Source organism: Pungitius pungitius, chromosome 3 (genome assembly GCF_949316345.1).
Source record: "Pungitius pungitius chromosome 3, fPunPun2.1, whole genome shotgun sequence".
In the NCBI taxonomy this organism is placed as follows: domain Eukaryota; kingdom Metazoa; phylum Chordata; class Actinopteri; order Perciformes; family Gasterosteidae; genus Pungitius; species Pungitius pungitius.
In genome coordinates this window covers 10,611,342-10,624,732 of record NC_084902.1, presented here as the reverse complement: position 1 = coordinate 10,624,732, position 13,391 = coordinate 10,611,342, and the positions used below count along the sequence as shown (strand labels likewise).

Genomic DNA, 13,391 nt, shown 5'->3' with positions numbered 1-13,391 from the left:
CAACCTTTTTCTGTGTTAAAACAGGACCAATATTGGTTTGAGTAAGCCTAATTTAACAGTTGTCAGTGTCTACAAAGGACTCGGCACACTTTTCTCCTCTCATTGAAGAATCATGTATCAGCAGGAGGTAACATCTGTATGTGTTTCAAACTGCGTTTGAATAAATTTAGTTCTGGGATCTAATTCTGGATAAAAAAGCTAGAAACAATCACACTGAACTGTTTCTGTTCGTCATTCTGCAGTTAACATGTGATTTAAAACTATATGATTTAAATAGGACATGGATTCAGATAAAACCTTCGGAGTTGCACCCTCATCTTGTGTCTTTTCGTGCACACGTTGCATGCAGTATGCATAAACACACAAAGTAGGTCACCTTGCGGCCGTGTTGCTGAGCTCAGCTTGTGTATCTATGTGTGTGTTTTAAGCCTTGTTGATTGTGTTTTGTCCTCTTATGTTCCACTCTGTATCCCCATGGCCCTAGAGTGTAGTCATTAGATTGGCTGCAAGTCCCTTAGCCCCAGCTTTAAATCAATTACAAAACCTGAAGTCAGATGCAATTACATTACATGTTTGCATCCATAACAGTCTGTGTTGGAACAGGCTTACTGTATGTGGATAACAGGATTATGGTAGTTTGCTGTAATTTTAAAGTATATGCCAGAATTTGCAAAGGGTAACCTGCACAACTTTTAATTACCCAAATAAAGACAAAAATAAAAATTGACCACAATATTGTTTGTCTTCAAGACAAATAAAATAAAGTGCTATTTGTATTACATCACAAAACGCACAATGTATCTTCCATGACATTCAACACTGAATAGAACGAATATCGACAGTGAAACACTAAAACTGCATCACATTTAATCTTATATCTCATGTGTCATACCAAGTAATAGTCAAAAGGGGACTTGACTGCATCATCTGGCTGGTGACCTCAATCTCGGATCATGAGTGACTGCAAAAATTACACAATAATAAACTTTGACACATTTCAAAAAGATGTGCAACTGTAAGTTCCTGTGCCTCACGAAGCATTTCAGTGCATGGGGCTAAAACTTAATGTCACTGTTGGCCTTACATCAACCGTTCATTGTTTTTAACACATAGATGATTCCTGGTCCCCTCTCCCTTTCAATAATTGTCCAATTTGTTGTTCTGCAGTGAGTTCTGTAATAGCACAAGTAAACACAAGTTATGTTATCTAACTCGTCATATTACATTTGTTATTGGCGATTAGCTGATGTACCTGTAAGCTTTAGTGGCTATTCTTTCTGCTAGCTAGCCGTGCTAAGGCTAATTGAGCGTTAGCTAGCTTACATTTCAGAGGTTGCTCCTCCAATATTAAAAACATAATGTGATATACAAACCAAATGAAACATCATGGGAGAACATGGGAACAGTTCAATGATCATGAAGATGAAACAATACAGTACCAGTCATAAGTCTGGACATATTTTCTCATTGAATTGAATGAGAAAATGTGCCTTTTGACTGGTACTTGAGAATTAGATTTTGGGGTGATGAGCATAAATTTAACCCGGTCGATCTCCTCATCAAAGTGAACTGAAGCTGTGAGCTCCAAAGTCAAACTGATGAACTGTGAGTCACTATTTTCGCTCATTATGCAATGAGCAGTTTGAAAAATAAAAAAAAAATCTCATTACAGAGACATTCACCTAAGACAGTACGATGTAGATTGATTGTGACTTATAGAACTCGAAAAGTATATATTCACTACTTTACAGAAAATACTGTATGTATCATGCTGCTAATTTACAGTAGTGCTTTTTTATACATGACGGCATTAACTGTCCATTTACATGCAAGGATAAACATTTAACGGTGTGTTACAGTTCTTATTAAAAAATGTAAGATATATTTTTGAAATCCACTGTAAATTCATAGAAATTCTTGACACACTCAGAATGAGCATGTGATGTAGGGTTGTAAATACATAAGCATAGGCTGCCGTCATGCAGATCCATGTTTTTATTTACACAAAGAGCCAAAACGTGTAAAAAAAAACTGTATCCTCCTGAATAGAGCACTATAAATCTCTATCTATGAATCACTGCAAGGACACCCATGAACCTTCCAAACAAAGTCCTTCGTCCTGAAAATCCTTGAACACCAGCGGGAATGATGACAGGGCCAACACGTTTTCTACTTTTCTACAAACAAATCTGCCTTTGCACAGCAACAGAACTTTAGTGTCCCTTGATCGTGCTTTTAATGTTGTAACTAATACAACTGTCTTGTTGTTTTGATCAGGAATCAGGAATCAGGAAACGTTTATTGCCATAGTATGTTGTACATACATGGAGATTACAATGTTATTATTAATTACATTTTATTTTGGACAGTGTCCATTTTGATGGTAACTCTAAAGTGCTTCATGGCCTTGGACATTCTGGCTGCACGGGGGCTGTTCTACTTGACGATGGTAACACACAAGACACAAGCATGCACTCACGGCAAACTGGCCTCACTTTGTTTTCAGTCTGGTTTACAGCACAAATGCAAAACGCAGCCTGGTGCATGAGAGAAATTCTCAACAGTAGATGTAGTAGTAGTAGGCAGCGTTTGGCCCAACCCCAAATGAATGTCGTGGGAGGAAAATCTGATGACGACAGCGCGTAAATCGGCAGCTGGAAACGAGAGGTGCCCTCGTTACGCGGTTTGAACGGCGAGGCATCGGAGAGCGGTTACGCACGCGTTCCCCGTTGTTGGATCGGAGTAGGACGTGAGCCTAATGCATCTCTCCCCATCTCAACGGTGTGGTTTTTTGAAAAAAGATGCGGTGCAGGTTGGGCCATCCCGACATCTTTGCAGCGTGTTAAACTCCACCGGATTACGAGTCCGATTCGACAAACTAAATGTGCCAAAGGGAACAGAGAAGTTAATTCATTAAAAAAATGTCTACGACGCAGATTAGCTCTCTGTCGCCCAACCAGAGCGACCTTTCCACGGCCACTTACGAGAAGACGGACGTCCCCTCGGAGGCGAAGAGGCAAATCCGACTAGTGATTTTCGGCTTGTGCGTAATCTTCGCCGCTGCCACCTTTGTCGGTGGTGGATATTCGCTGCTCTCTCTCCTCCGAATGAGGAGAAAAACCTCCCTGTGTCTTATCGTCGCTTCCATGTCGGTGGACGACCTGCTGAGTGTTGTCCCCCTCACCCTGTTCATGCTCCTACAGTGGGAGACAGCTGGAGACCGAGGGTCGGGCAGTCTTTGCACTTTTTCCGGACTTCTGTACGTGTTCCAGGGGGTTTCTAGCAATATGAAGGCTTGCCTGATAGCAGCCTACACTTTTTATGTCACCAAGAGATTTGGAGTTCTTCAGTCTGTCCGCCGGCCCCTGGAAGCGATGTGGGCCATCGCCGCGGTGTGGGCGGTCAGCCTTGCCGTCAGCGCGTTACCTCTGTGCGGATGGGGCCGCTTTCAGCCGGTCTCACTCGGGTGTTTCCCCGCGAGCGATAGTTTTTACACCCTGCTGCTTTTCTCTTTATATTCACTCTGTTTCTGCGGCTTGCTGTTCTTCTTTATCTCCCTCACCTACCCGCTGCTGTGCTCCAGGGAGCCCCAGAGGACTTTGCTGTACCCCAGCTACTTGGATATGGCGAGGGGGCTGAGTGGCTCCGCTCCCCTCTGTGATCTCCCTTCCTTTTCCCGGGATAGCCCGAACAACAGTTTCGGGGCGTACAACGAGCTGAGCCCAAGTTCGTGTGGGACGGAGCTCAGGGAGAAGGAGGCCAGCGGTGTGTCCCCGGTGTCTGTGTGTGGACAGAGGACAGGAGCTGTCGGGGACACGCCAGTTGTGTTTGCACAAAAGCGCTTCTCCATGATCATGGCGGTCGTCCGAGTTGTTTTATGGATGCCAATGATGGTGAGCAGCGTTTTGTTTTTGTAAAATTAGAATAAGAACTTCCATCACATGCTCTGTAAGATCAGGTCATCCAATTCTCTTCAAATTACTCATGTTTCTGGTGATATCTTATATCTATACTTACAAATCGAAATGGTAGGCCTTATTTTGCACTAAAGTAATAACTACTAACCACACAAGTGAAACTGTCTCCTTATATTGCCAATAAATTCAATTTTACCACAAAATCATTATGATTGTGCTCAGAAGCCAACAGTCTCATCACCTGGCTCTCAAGCTGCCACGTGACAAGACGGCCAAAGACGCCACACATATCCAATATTTATTTTTTCATTTGTGCATATTGACTATGGGCCGGTAGAGTTTTGTGTATGCAAAAGTACCAAGCTATTGGACTTTTAATCAACCTAATGGAAATCAAATAAATACTATTGTCAGTTGTTTTATTGCAGACCCATTAAAACACCCTCCATGTCCCTTGAAGAGGAAAGAACACATTATTTGTTGTATTATCTATGTATTAAGCTTTGAAAGCAGTTAGATCTTTCCGTCATGGTTGGCGGTCTCATTAAAGTTGACATTTAAAAAAACAGTCTGCAATGATTTTGGTTCAGCAAATGTCCCATTAAATGAAATCATTGATGGCCTTGAGAACAGTATTTGGCTGGTTTTAGTCAACATCTGAAGGGCAGCATTCAATATTTATTCTTGTGTCTGTGTCTGCACCATTCCTCATGCATATTGAATCACGGATCCCTCAGTGAATTAATCTGCCCTTTCCTCTTCATTCACAGACTTTGGTGCTGTTAAGCCACACAGTGGACTCACGTAGCGACGCCCTGCAGACGCTGAGTTTCTTTCTCACTCTGCTCGCCCCTATGGTCACTCCATTATTTGTGCTGTCTGAGCGCTGGATCCACATGCCATGTGGCTGCTTCATTAACTGCAAACAGAATCCAACGCAGCAACCCTCAGGTAAAACATTTTTTTTATATAAATGAACTAATGAATCCTCGTCAATCCTGTTTTAATCAAGTTTTCCATTGTAATATGAAGGAAAAGGTTAAAGGCGTAAAGGAAATATTCTTAATACCTTTTTTTTTCACAGCAATGAAGAGACGATTTGAGTTCAGCCTTTCCCTCCAACAAGGCTATGGAGTGTACAAGTTGTCACATGCCACTGTGTCTCATCACAGTCCGCCCCTTGAGAAGCCAGCATATCACAGCCTCTTTAACTATGATTTTCCTACTACCGGCCTTGATGCACTAGAAAGTGGCAGACTCTCCAGCCTGGGGCCTGGTTTTGATTTCAGAACCACCTGCCTTATGGACAGCTCCTCTCACGCAGACCTATCGTTGGAAGGGGTGGCCGGTGGAGGAGACGTGCTGAACGGGAACCAAGAAGACGATGACGACTTCCGGGGTGTCTCTTCGCTTCCTTCCCAACACCGGGAGCAGGATCACAATCTCACTGATGCGTCATCTGTGTTCGAGGGCACGGAGAGGAGGCTGTCACATGAGGAGTGCCGGAAAATCGAGCTGACAGACTGGGAGTGGTGCAGGAGTAAATCAGAGAGGACACCGAGACAGGTAAACCGTCAGTCAATTAGTATTGCGTTGAACCAATAATTAACCATTCTGTGGTTCAAGACTGGCATTTATTGATTTCCCACACTCACACTATATTGCTTTCCTAAAATAGTCGAACAACTAGCATGCAACATATGGTGATGTGCTCTAGGGATCGTTTAGGAGGGATTAGCATGGATGGATTTGTTCAATATCTATATCCATGTTTACATTTTATTGAAACGGGATATTACGCTTTGTGTTATTGCCGTGCAAATATACAGAGATAAAGAGACACAAAGCTGTTGGACAAAGATGCAGTCTTTACATAACCAGGTTTTGAAGTGCTTGCACATTTAACGTTTCTTTGGCAGTCTGAATGTATGTGTGACTTTCTGTTTGGTGTTGTTTATCTGTTGATCTGTTTGAATATAGATCATTTATTAATATTGGAATATATGGCTGCTGTGCCATTCTAAAATCAGGTCACCTCTCCAGCCATTCAGTTCATTGATTTAGTCTTGCGGTTTCTTGAGGGAGTTAGACAGTGTTTACAGTTTAAAGTATTATTTAATATATTTGTGTTTAGCTGTGATTTGATATGAGAATTAAATGGTTTAGTTGAATTAATCACAAGCTGTATAGCTTGCCTGTTTCTCAAAGTCCTCATAATGTCTACAGGTATCATTCCCTCAAGAGAGTCTTTCCTTACCAGCAGATGATCCCCTATCCATAATTACTAATCTATTACAAATATATCTCTTTCTTTGTAGTTTACATCATGTGCTCTTTTAATGGGAGAAGCTTAATACTCTCGCACTTTGTTGGCCCAAATGAAATGGGTCTTTGATTGGAGAATGCAGACACAGATGGTCACATCCATGACCTTTTTAAAAAGCATTAAAGCATCCTAATGGGGACTTCAACAACTGTTATCGTTTTTATGTGAATATCATGTTAATATGAACATGCGCGTTCACTCTCTCTGTCTCTTTTCCTCTTCGTCTCTGCCCTATTTGTATGCCTAAAATATGTTGGCTGGAAAATCACCAAGGGTAGAAAATCCACAGCTTTGGCACTCTTTTTGCATCATGTATGAGTGAGAGGCTTACTGCTTGCTTGTGTCTGTGTATAGCTTACATCGCCATTGCTTATTTAGTAAACTCTGTGTTATGCTCTCTTTGGAATTATTCATTAATTTGGGTCAGTATGCTGACATATATTGTGTATGCCTACCCATACACTATATACAACAAAGAAGCTAAAACAAGCCACATAGATCCATAAACCTCTCCCCTTTGAAACACAGTCCTAAAAGACCAACAGTTTGAAATCAGCTCACAAAAAATAGATAGCATAGGCACACAATGCCGAAAAACAGATGAAAGCCAGGAAGAATAGATTGGGATTTACAACAAGTCATTACCCAGTGTCCATCCTGCTTACTGCCAGCCCTTCTGGCCTTAAGCATCCATAGGGGGAGGTAGAATTAGGCCTATTTACCCTCTCTGTGACTTTATTGTCTCTGTAGCAAGCACATACTGGGGGGTGCCCTCTCCCAGAGGGGATACAGAGATCTAATATACATTGAAATGTGGGGAACTGAAACCTGTTTACCCTTCTGAAAGAACATCCAAAACTGTAAATTAATAAGGTTCCCACCAATAAGCTACAAGGGAGAGATGGAAGAAAAATGCCATTTGCTTTGGAATGGACAGTACAAAATAGAAGGGATCAGACAGGAATCAATACGATGCCAGGATCTGATATTTGACAACGTTGCATATGTAAAAAGCCAGTGTGTTCATACTTTATGTGTCAAAACGTACCAGGGCTCCAGAGCCATGACAGCAGCTCTACTAGAATACATTTAGGCAGATAGTGCTTTGAAATGAATGCTAAATTTAGCTTGCTCACAATGATGTGTCCTGATTTTCGGTTTCGGTATTTACCATGTTCATCGTCTTTAGTGTTTTGGCATGATTACATTAAAAACACCGGGGACTGATGGGAATGTCTTTAGTTTTTTATCACAAATTTAGAATTGGAGAGGATTATGGGGCTGGATGAATGTCGTATCACCAACTTCACCAAAAGAGGAACAGGACTGTACAACATTTCAATCTTCACCATAAAAGTGTCCTTCATATTGTTTCATTGCGGGATCATGTTAATATACCCAGATCACACACACACACACACACACACACACACAAGTCATACATGCACTTCTCTTTCTGTAAGCATTAATTTACGTATTTGATATTTGTTCAGCTCAACGCAATGGTCTCTCTCTCTCTTTCTCTCTCTCTCTCTCTCTCTCTCTCTTTCTCTCTCTCTCTCTCTCTCTCTCTCTCTATCTCAACATCTGTCTTTCTCATTCACAATGACGCAAAAACAATGACCGGGAAACAGACAGAGTCAGGGAGGACAAAATGAAACTGTTTTTGTTTTTGATTGTGCGTCATAGTCAGAATCATATCATTATATTGAACTAATCTGAATAATTGAGGCTGCTTAATGAAAGATGCCACATCCTCTCACTATCAAACCACAGGATCCTTTTAAATCATACTGAACTTTTTGCTGTAAATCTACACAGCCTCTGGATGCTTATGTCATTGAGCCGTAATTCTCATGTAACCGGTGTGCTGTTGACAGGGCTGCTCTGTGTAAGCCTCATTAACTCTCGGGATAGAAATGGTTGGTCAACACATTTATCTCCTTGTCCATGAAAAGCTGACATCATGTACGTTATGTAAGGTTTAACTGCAATTAGTTTAAACAAAGGGAACAAGATGTAAAAGGATCATTATACGTTTCCCTTAATAACACGATGAGCAGCCAAATGACATTTTGTGATCTGCATTTTAAAGAAAAGAGACTGCTTGCTGTAAATAGAAATCTTATGCTGGGTGTTGACTCAATTTTACATTGCTCTTCACTTTGATCTTCCCACGCAGCGGTCATCAGGTGGTCTGTCAATCCCCCTGTGCGCATTTCAGGGCACCGTATCTCTGCAAGCACCCACAGGGAAAACCCTCTCTCTCTCCACCTATGAGGTCAGCAGCGACGGACTCAAAATCTCACCCAAAAACGCAAAGAAGGTAATGGCTCTCGGTGCAGTTTATTATAACATGTTTAGGGTTAGATTTCTGTTGCATCTTTTGACTATGAAAATTCTCCATGTGTCATGGATTACTCTCAACTAAAAAAGTGCAGTTGCCCAAATTCTTTTCAATTTTGACCAATTACTGTCAAAAAGGAATTAGTTCACATTTTCTTGTCATTCTCTCAATGCCATATGAGGGCAATGGTTTGTTGTTTGGAGATAAATTCAACAGCCATACAGCAAATCTGTGGGAGGATTTGAAATTAGACATTAAGTGAAATAACACTTCCAAGCAATCCAAGATGTTGGAAAATGGTTTAAATGAGTTTGGAAAATACTTCTGTTCGAGAAAGAAGTTGAATTAATGATGAATTGCATTGTAACCCCATACTGATTTTTGATTAACTTGAATTTTAAATTTTCCTCTGCTTCAAAGATTGAAGTGTATCGATCAAAGTCAGTTGGCCACGAACCCCGAGCAGACGACCAGGCATCCAAAGGCCAGGCTGGAGACGAGAATGTCAGCAGCGTAGGGATGTGCACGGAGATCGGAATGGGGATGGGAATGGGAGCCGGCGTGGGGGACACCAACGTCAAGATCCACCTTGAGGTTCTGGAGATCTGTGACAACGAAGAGGCCATGGACAGCGTCTCCATCATCTCCAACATCAGTCAGTCCTCCGCTCACACCCGCTCGCCGTCGCTTCGCTACTCCAGAAGGGAGAACCGTTTTGTCTCCTGTGACCTGGGTGAGACGGCGTCCTACTCTCTGCTCATCCCCAGCAGTGGCAACCCAGAGGCAGAGACCATCAACATCAACATACCTGACACTGTGGAGGCCCACCGGCGGAACAGCCGGCGCCAGACGCAGGAGAGCTCGGGGTATCGGGAGGAGATACAGCTGCTAAATGAGGCCTACCGGAAGCAAGCTGGGGAGAGGGACGATTGAGATACACACAGGACGCCATGAGGCTGTCTCTGAGGGCGAAACACTAATGTCCTAATCATTCCACATCGCCACTTTCCCAGATCACCACCCCTTGAACTGGGAGGTGACCCAGATAGAAATATCCAAAAGTCTGTTTGCCTCCTCTTGAACTGCCTCTTCAGGTAGCATCATGAGAGCACACACATCTGTAGAATACATAGAGATAGATTAGCCTGAAAAGGACGAGGAGGAGAGAGAGAGAGAGAGAGCGGGGGAGTGGTTGGAGGCAAAAACAGTATTGCAGCACAGCATCTGTATTCCTTGAGAGAGTTTCGCCGTATGCAGCCTGTCACGTAGCTAACCAAGATACAGCAAGAGAGAAATCCACATAGACGTGGAAAAGGAGGCGCGAAAATCTAGTCACACGCCTAACATGAAGCGGCTGCTGTGCACTAGGTCACCAGTGACTCAGCGCTGAGGGGAGGGGGGTCACCTGACCCATGTGTCTGACTCATCCCTGTGTCTGCGGTTGTGTATTTTTGTGTCGTGGAAGACGTATGAAGATAATGGTTTAAAATGTCAGCATTCACATGATGCATTCACATGTTTTATATGAATTGGCTTATTCTACATACGTATATTTCTTTTGATGTAATGTTTCTTTGAGTGTCCAGTTGCTTTGACTCTCGCGTATTTCCAGAGTTAACGCTGCCACTATCAAATGAGAGATAGAGACCACAATCAATGCTGAAAATCTGTCAAGTAAATGAGAGGCCGAAGATATGAGGGAGAGTGAGAGTAATTATAGAAGAGGGGGTCGATGGGATACTTATTCAGTTTTCCACCTCATGCACATTTAGAGCAACATATACAGTATGAGTGGCAGTGTGCATATTTTACTGGCAGCATATGAATGTACATTTCACAGCCACTTTGGGTACTCATCTGCCCATACAAGCAGTAAGCCACTGGGCCCTATTGAATACCTGCATAAACTCAAGACTGGAATACAATTTTCATTTATAGTATTAGAATAGGGCCTATTTCAGCACTGTTTTAGAACGATTACTTTGACTGTCAAAAGCATATAAATCTTTATTCTCTTTCCTGAATGACGTTGATATATATGCACATTTACATGTACATTGGTGTGTGTGTGTGTGTATATAATTGCAGTAACATGGTAATTATAGGTATTTTAGACTAAGAAATATATATATTTATTTAGGTTTGTTTTACTATGGCGTCTTTCATGTTTTAGCCATTTGGTTTTGTGATCTTCAGCACAGCATTGGCCCTTTTATTTTCAGACATTCGAATGGTCCTTCAGCGAGTTTCCTTCATCAACTGCAGCATTTCCCATCTCCTTGAAGAAATGTCATTAAAGATTCATACCAGAAAATTGCCTCCAACTGGATTACAATGTCAAGTAATCCCAGGCAACACAAAAATAATGTACAGGCGTATGAATCGTGCTGAATGTAAAGTTATATTCAATGTCGAACCTTTTTAGCTGTTAATGGTTCCAAAAGCTTTTCGTCTGAGCCAAGCTTAATTTCTCCTGCCTCACAGAATGGAAGTAATTTAATCATCTGCTTATTCTTACTTTCAGACAGGATAACAGCTCAGCAACTGGTCTCATCTTTGTGATCAATAAACTTGCAATTTGCTTTTTTTTGTGAGAGATTGGGACTTGCAAATTAGCTTTACCCAGTCATGTCAACCATCTGATTTGGTAACACAAAGTACTCATAAGATATTCTTTATTTCAAAATAAAAGCAAATAAACTACTGTTATTAACTACTTAAAGAGACAGACTGAGATAATCAGCCTACATCATTGGTTGTTGTGCCCCTGGGATTACAGTAATATGACTAGTTCTCAACAGCTCTATGATATTGCATAAATGTCCTTATCTGTGTTTCGACTGGCAGAAAATCTGCACCAAAGACTATATTTCTGTGGGGAGGTTCCACAAATAATCTAATCATTCTTGTGGTTGTATGTACATTTAAATATATTTCTTTGTGGAAGAGGAGAGTAACGGGAGAGATCCACCAAAGCAAATAGTCAGACAAAAGACATTTTTTTTAAAGTAGAAGTCAAATGTAATCAAAAACACATTTATCTAAGGCATACGCCAGCAGCTACATTGCTAATGTTTTGTCATTTATCTCTGATCCAAGGACTTTCCCCTCCCACTCACAACCTGGGACTATGCTGTGTTGTGTGAATGTTGCATCGATGGCCGTGCCTGAGACCTCCACACATGCGCCATCGATGAAGGGCATGCATTGTTGAGAATGCACTGTAAGTCTGAGCCAGAGGAGGAGAAAAAAACATGCAACATATTTATACATGATGCTTTTGATCTGAAGTTATCAATCTTGGTTAAAGATTTAGGGTCAGAGATCATTTGAATGCATCGTAGGTATCCCTCAGGGAATGAAAACAGGGTGTGCAGAAAAATACGCAACATCATTAAGAGAAGTAAGGGGCCCAGAGCACATGTTCATTGTTACAGCATATCATTTGGTTTTTACAACACCTCCCAACATAAAGACTGTCTGTTATTTCTCCCTCTAGCAACATATCTCAGCTTTACTCTCAAAATGTTGCTCTGCACCTTCCTTCCTTTGTTTCTCACTATTTTCAAGCCTTGCTTATTCTGTGACTCTGACCCATTTTTAATCTGTCATTTGTTCAATTCCGTTTCACCAGCCATTGATTGTGCCCATACATCTCAGAATAATGACACAGATGAACGTGTTGGCAGTTGAGTCGAAACCCTGTGAGCAACTGCTAATTTAGGCAAAGATTAGCTGGTCACATTTGATTTATTTTTAAGTTTCAAACTGCGCCCTCCTCAAAGACTGATCTATTTCTGTCAAAGCTTAAAAACAGAGGCAGATGTGGAATTAATGTAAAATGGATCAAGACACAGATTGAAACAAAATAAAGAAAATCAGACTTTTTTTAATGAATTATTCTTTTTACAAACACGAGCTTAATGTTTCCAGCAGTCTAGCAGTCATATCAGATCCTTTTTTTGGGCTCTAACCTTTAAGGCCCGAACAATACATCATTCCCTGATGTTCCGTTGAGCGAGGCAGCGGGATGACCCCATTACAGCACTTACATTGGCAGCGTATATTCCCCAGTGTGGATTTATGTTGCCTGAGGACATTGTTCATAAAGTCACACTGAATTTCTTTTCCCACAATTGTGCCTCTTCAGTGACTCAAAACGTACTCATGCCAAACTATTGAAGACATGAGAAGGATTAGGTTCCATTTTAGGGGATTGGGCCCGGGGAGTAAATAGAAAAATATATCTTAATGTTGTTGTATGATACAGAAGTCAAACAGCCAGCACAATACAACAGTATGATAAAAGACACCAGAAAAACATGCATGATAGAAAACCCATGCTACACAGACAAAGAACTTATATGGATATGAAAAAAATGGATCGAGTAGATTGGGAACTTGACAAAGTGTTAAAGATATTTTGAGAGCAAATCCCTTTTGTTCACAAGATAATCAACCGTTCTGTCTTGCATAAAGAATACATAATGCCATTGTTTGCTATATATACAATGTAGCGAGAAAAACAAACAAATCGAAGATCATAGCACACCTATTTCCAAAAGGGGCACTATGAACAAAAGATATGATCTATGGCCGACCTCCGATTAATGGAGTCAGTAGATCAGCAATAGTATCAACTCTTAAAAAGAGAACCTTGGTTTTGGGGAAGACAATTCAATAACAATTGTTTGGTCCTTCTTGTGATAATGTTACCAACAATCTTTTGAATGTAAAGCTTAACAAAAACAGCAGCATGTTGTCTTTACACTGCCATCACTGTTTTAGTTACATATCTATA

General features: G+C 41.3%; 1 protein-coding gene across 1 annotated transcript; it reads left to right on the top strand.

Moving 5' to 3' along the window:
• Positions 1 to 2,228: 2,228 nt before the first annotated feature.
• Positions 2,229 to 12,718, top strand: LOC119221972 (probable G-protein coupled receptor 149). The gene is made up of 5 exons (XM_037478252.2): positions 2,229 to 3,893; positions 4,688 to 4,868; positions 5,002 to 5,483; positions 8,426 to 8,569; positions 9,011 to 12,718. Exons 1-5 carry the CDS (start codon positions 2,922 to 2,924, stop codon positions 9,521 to 9,523), a joined length of 2,292 nt encoding a protein of 763 aa, XP_037334149.2. The 5' UTR covers positions 2,229 to 2,921; the 3' UTR covers positions 9,524 to 12,718.
• The last annotated feature ends 673 nt before the right edge of the window (positions 12,719 to 13,391 follow it).

Coding starts and splice junctions, on each gene's coding strand:
- LOC119221972 (XM_037478252.2), top strand. CDS start 2,922: ATGTCTACGACGCAGATTAGCTCTCTGTCGCCCAACCAGAGCGACCTT. Junction 3,894..4,687: donor TTTTATGGATGCCAATGATG/GTGAGCAGCGTT, acceptor CTTCATTCACAG/ACTTTGGTGCTGTTAAGCCA. Junction 4,869..5,001: donor TCCAACGCAGCAACCCTCAG/GTAAAACATTTT, acceptor TTTTTTTCACAG/CAATGAAGAGACGATTTGAG.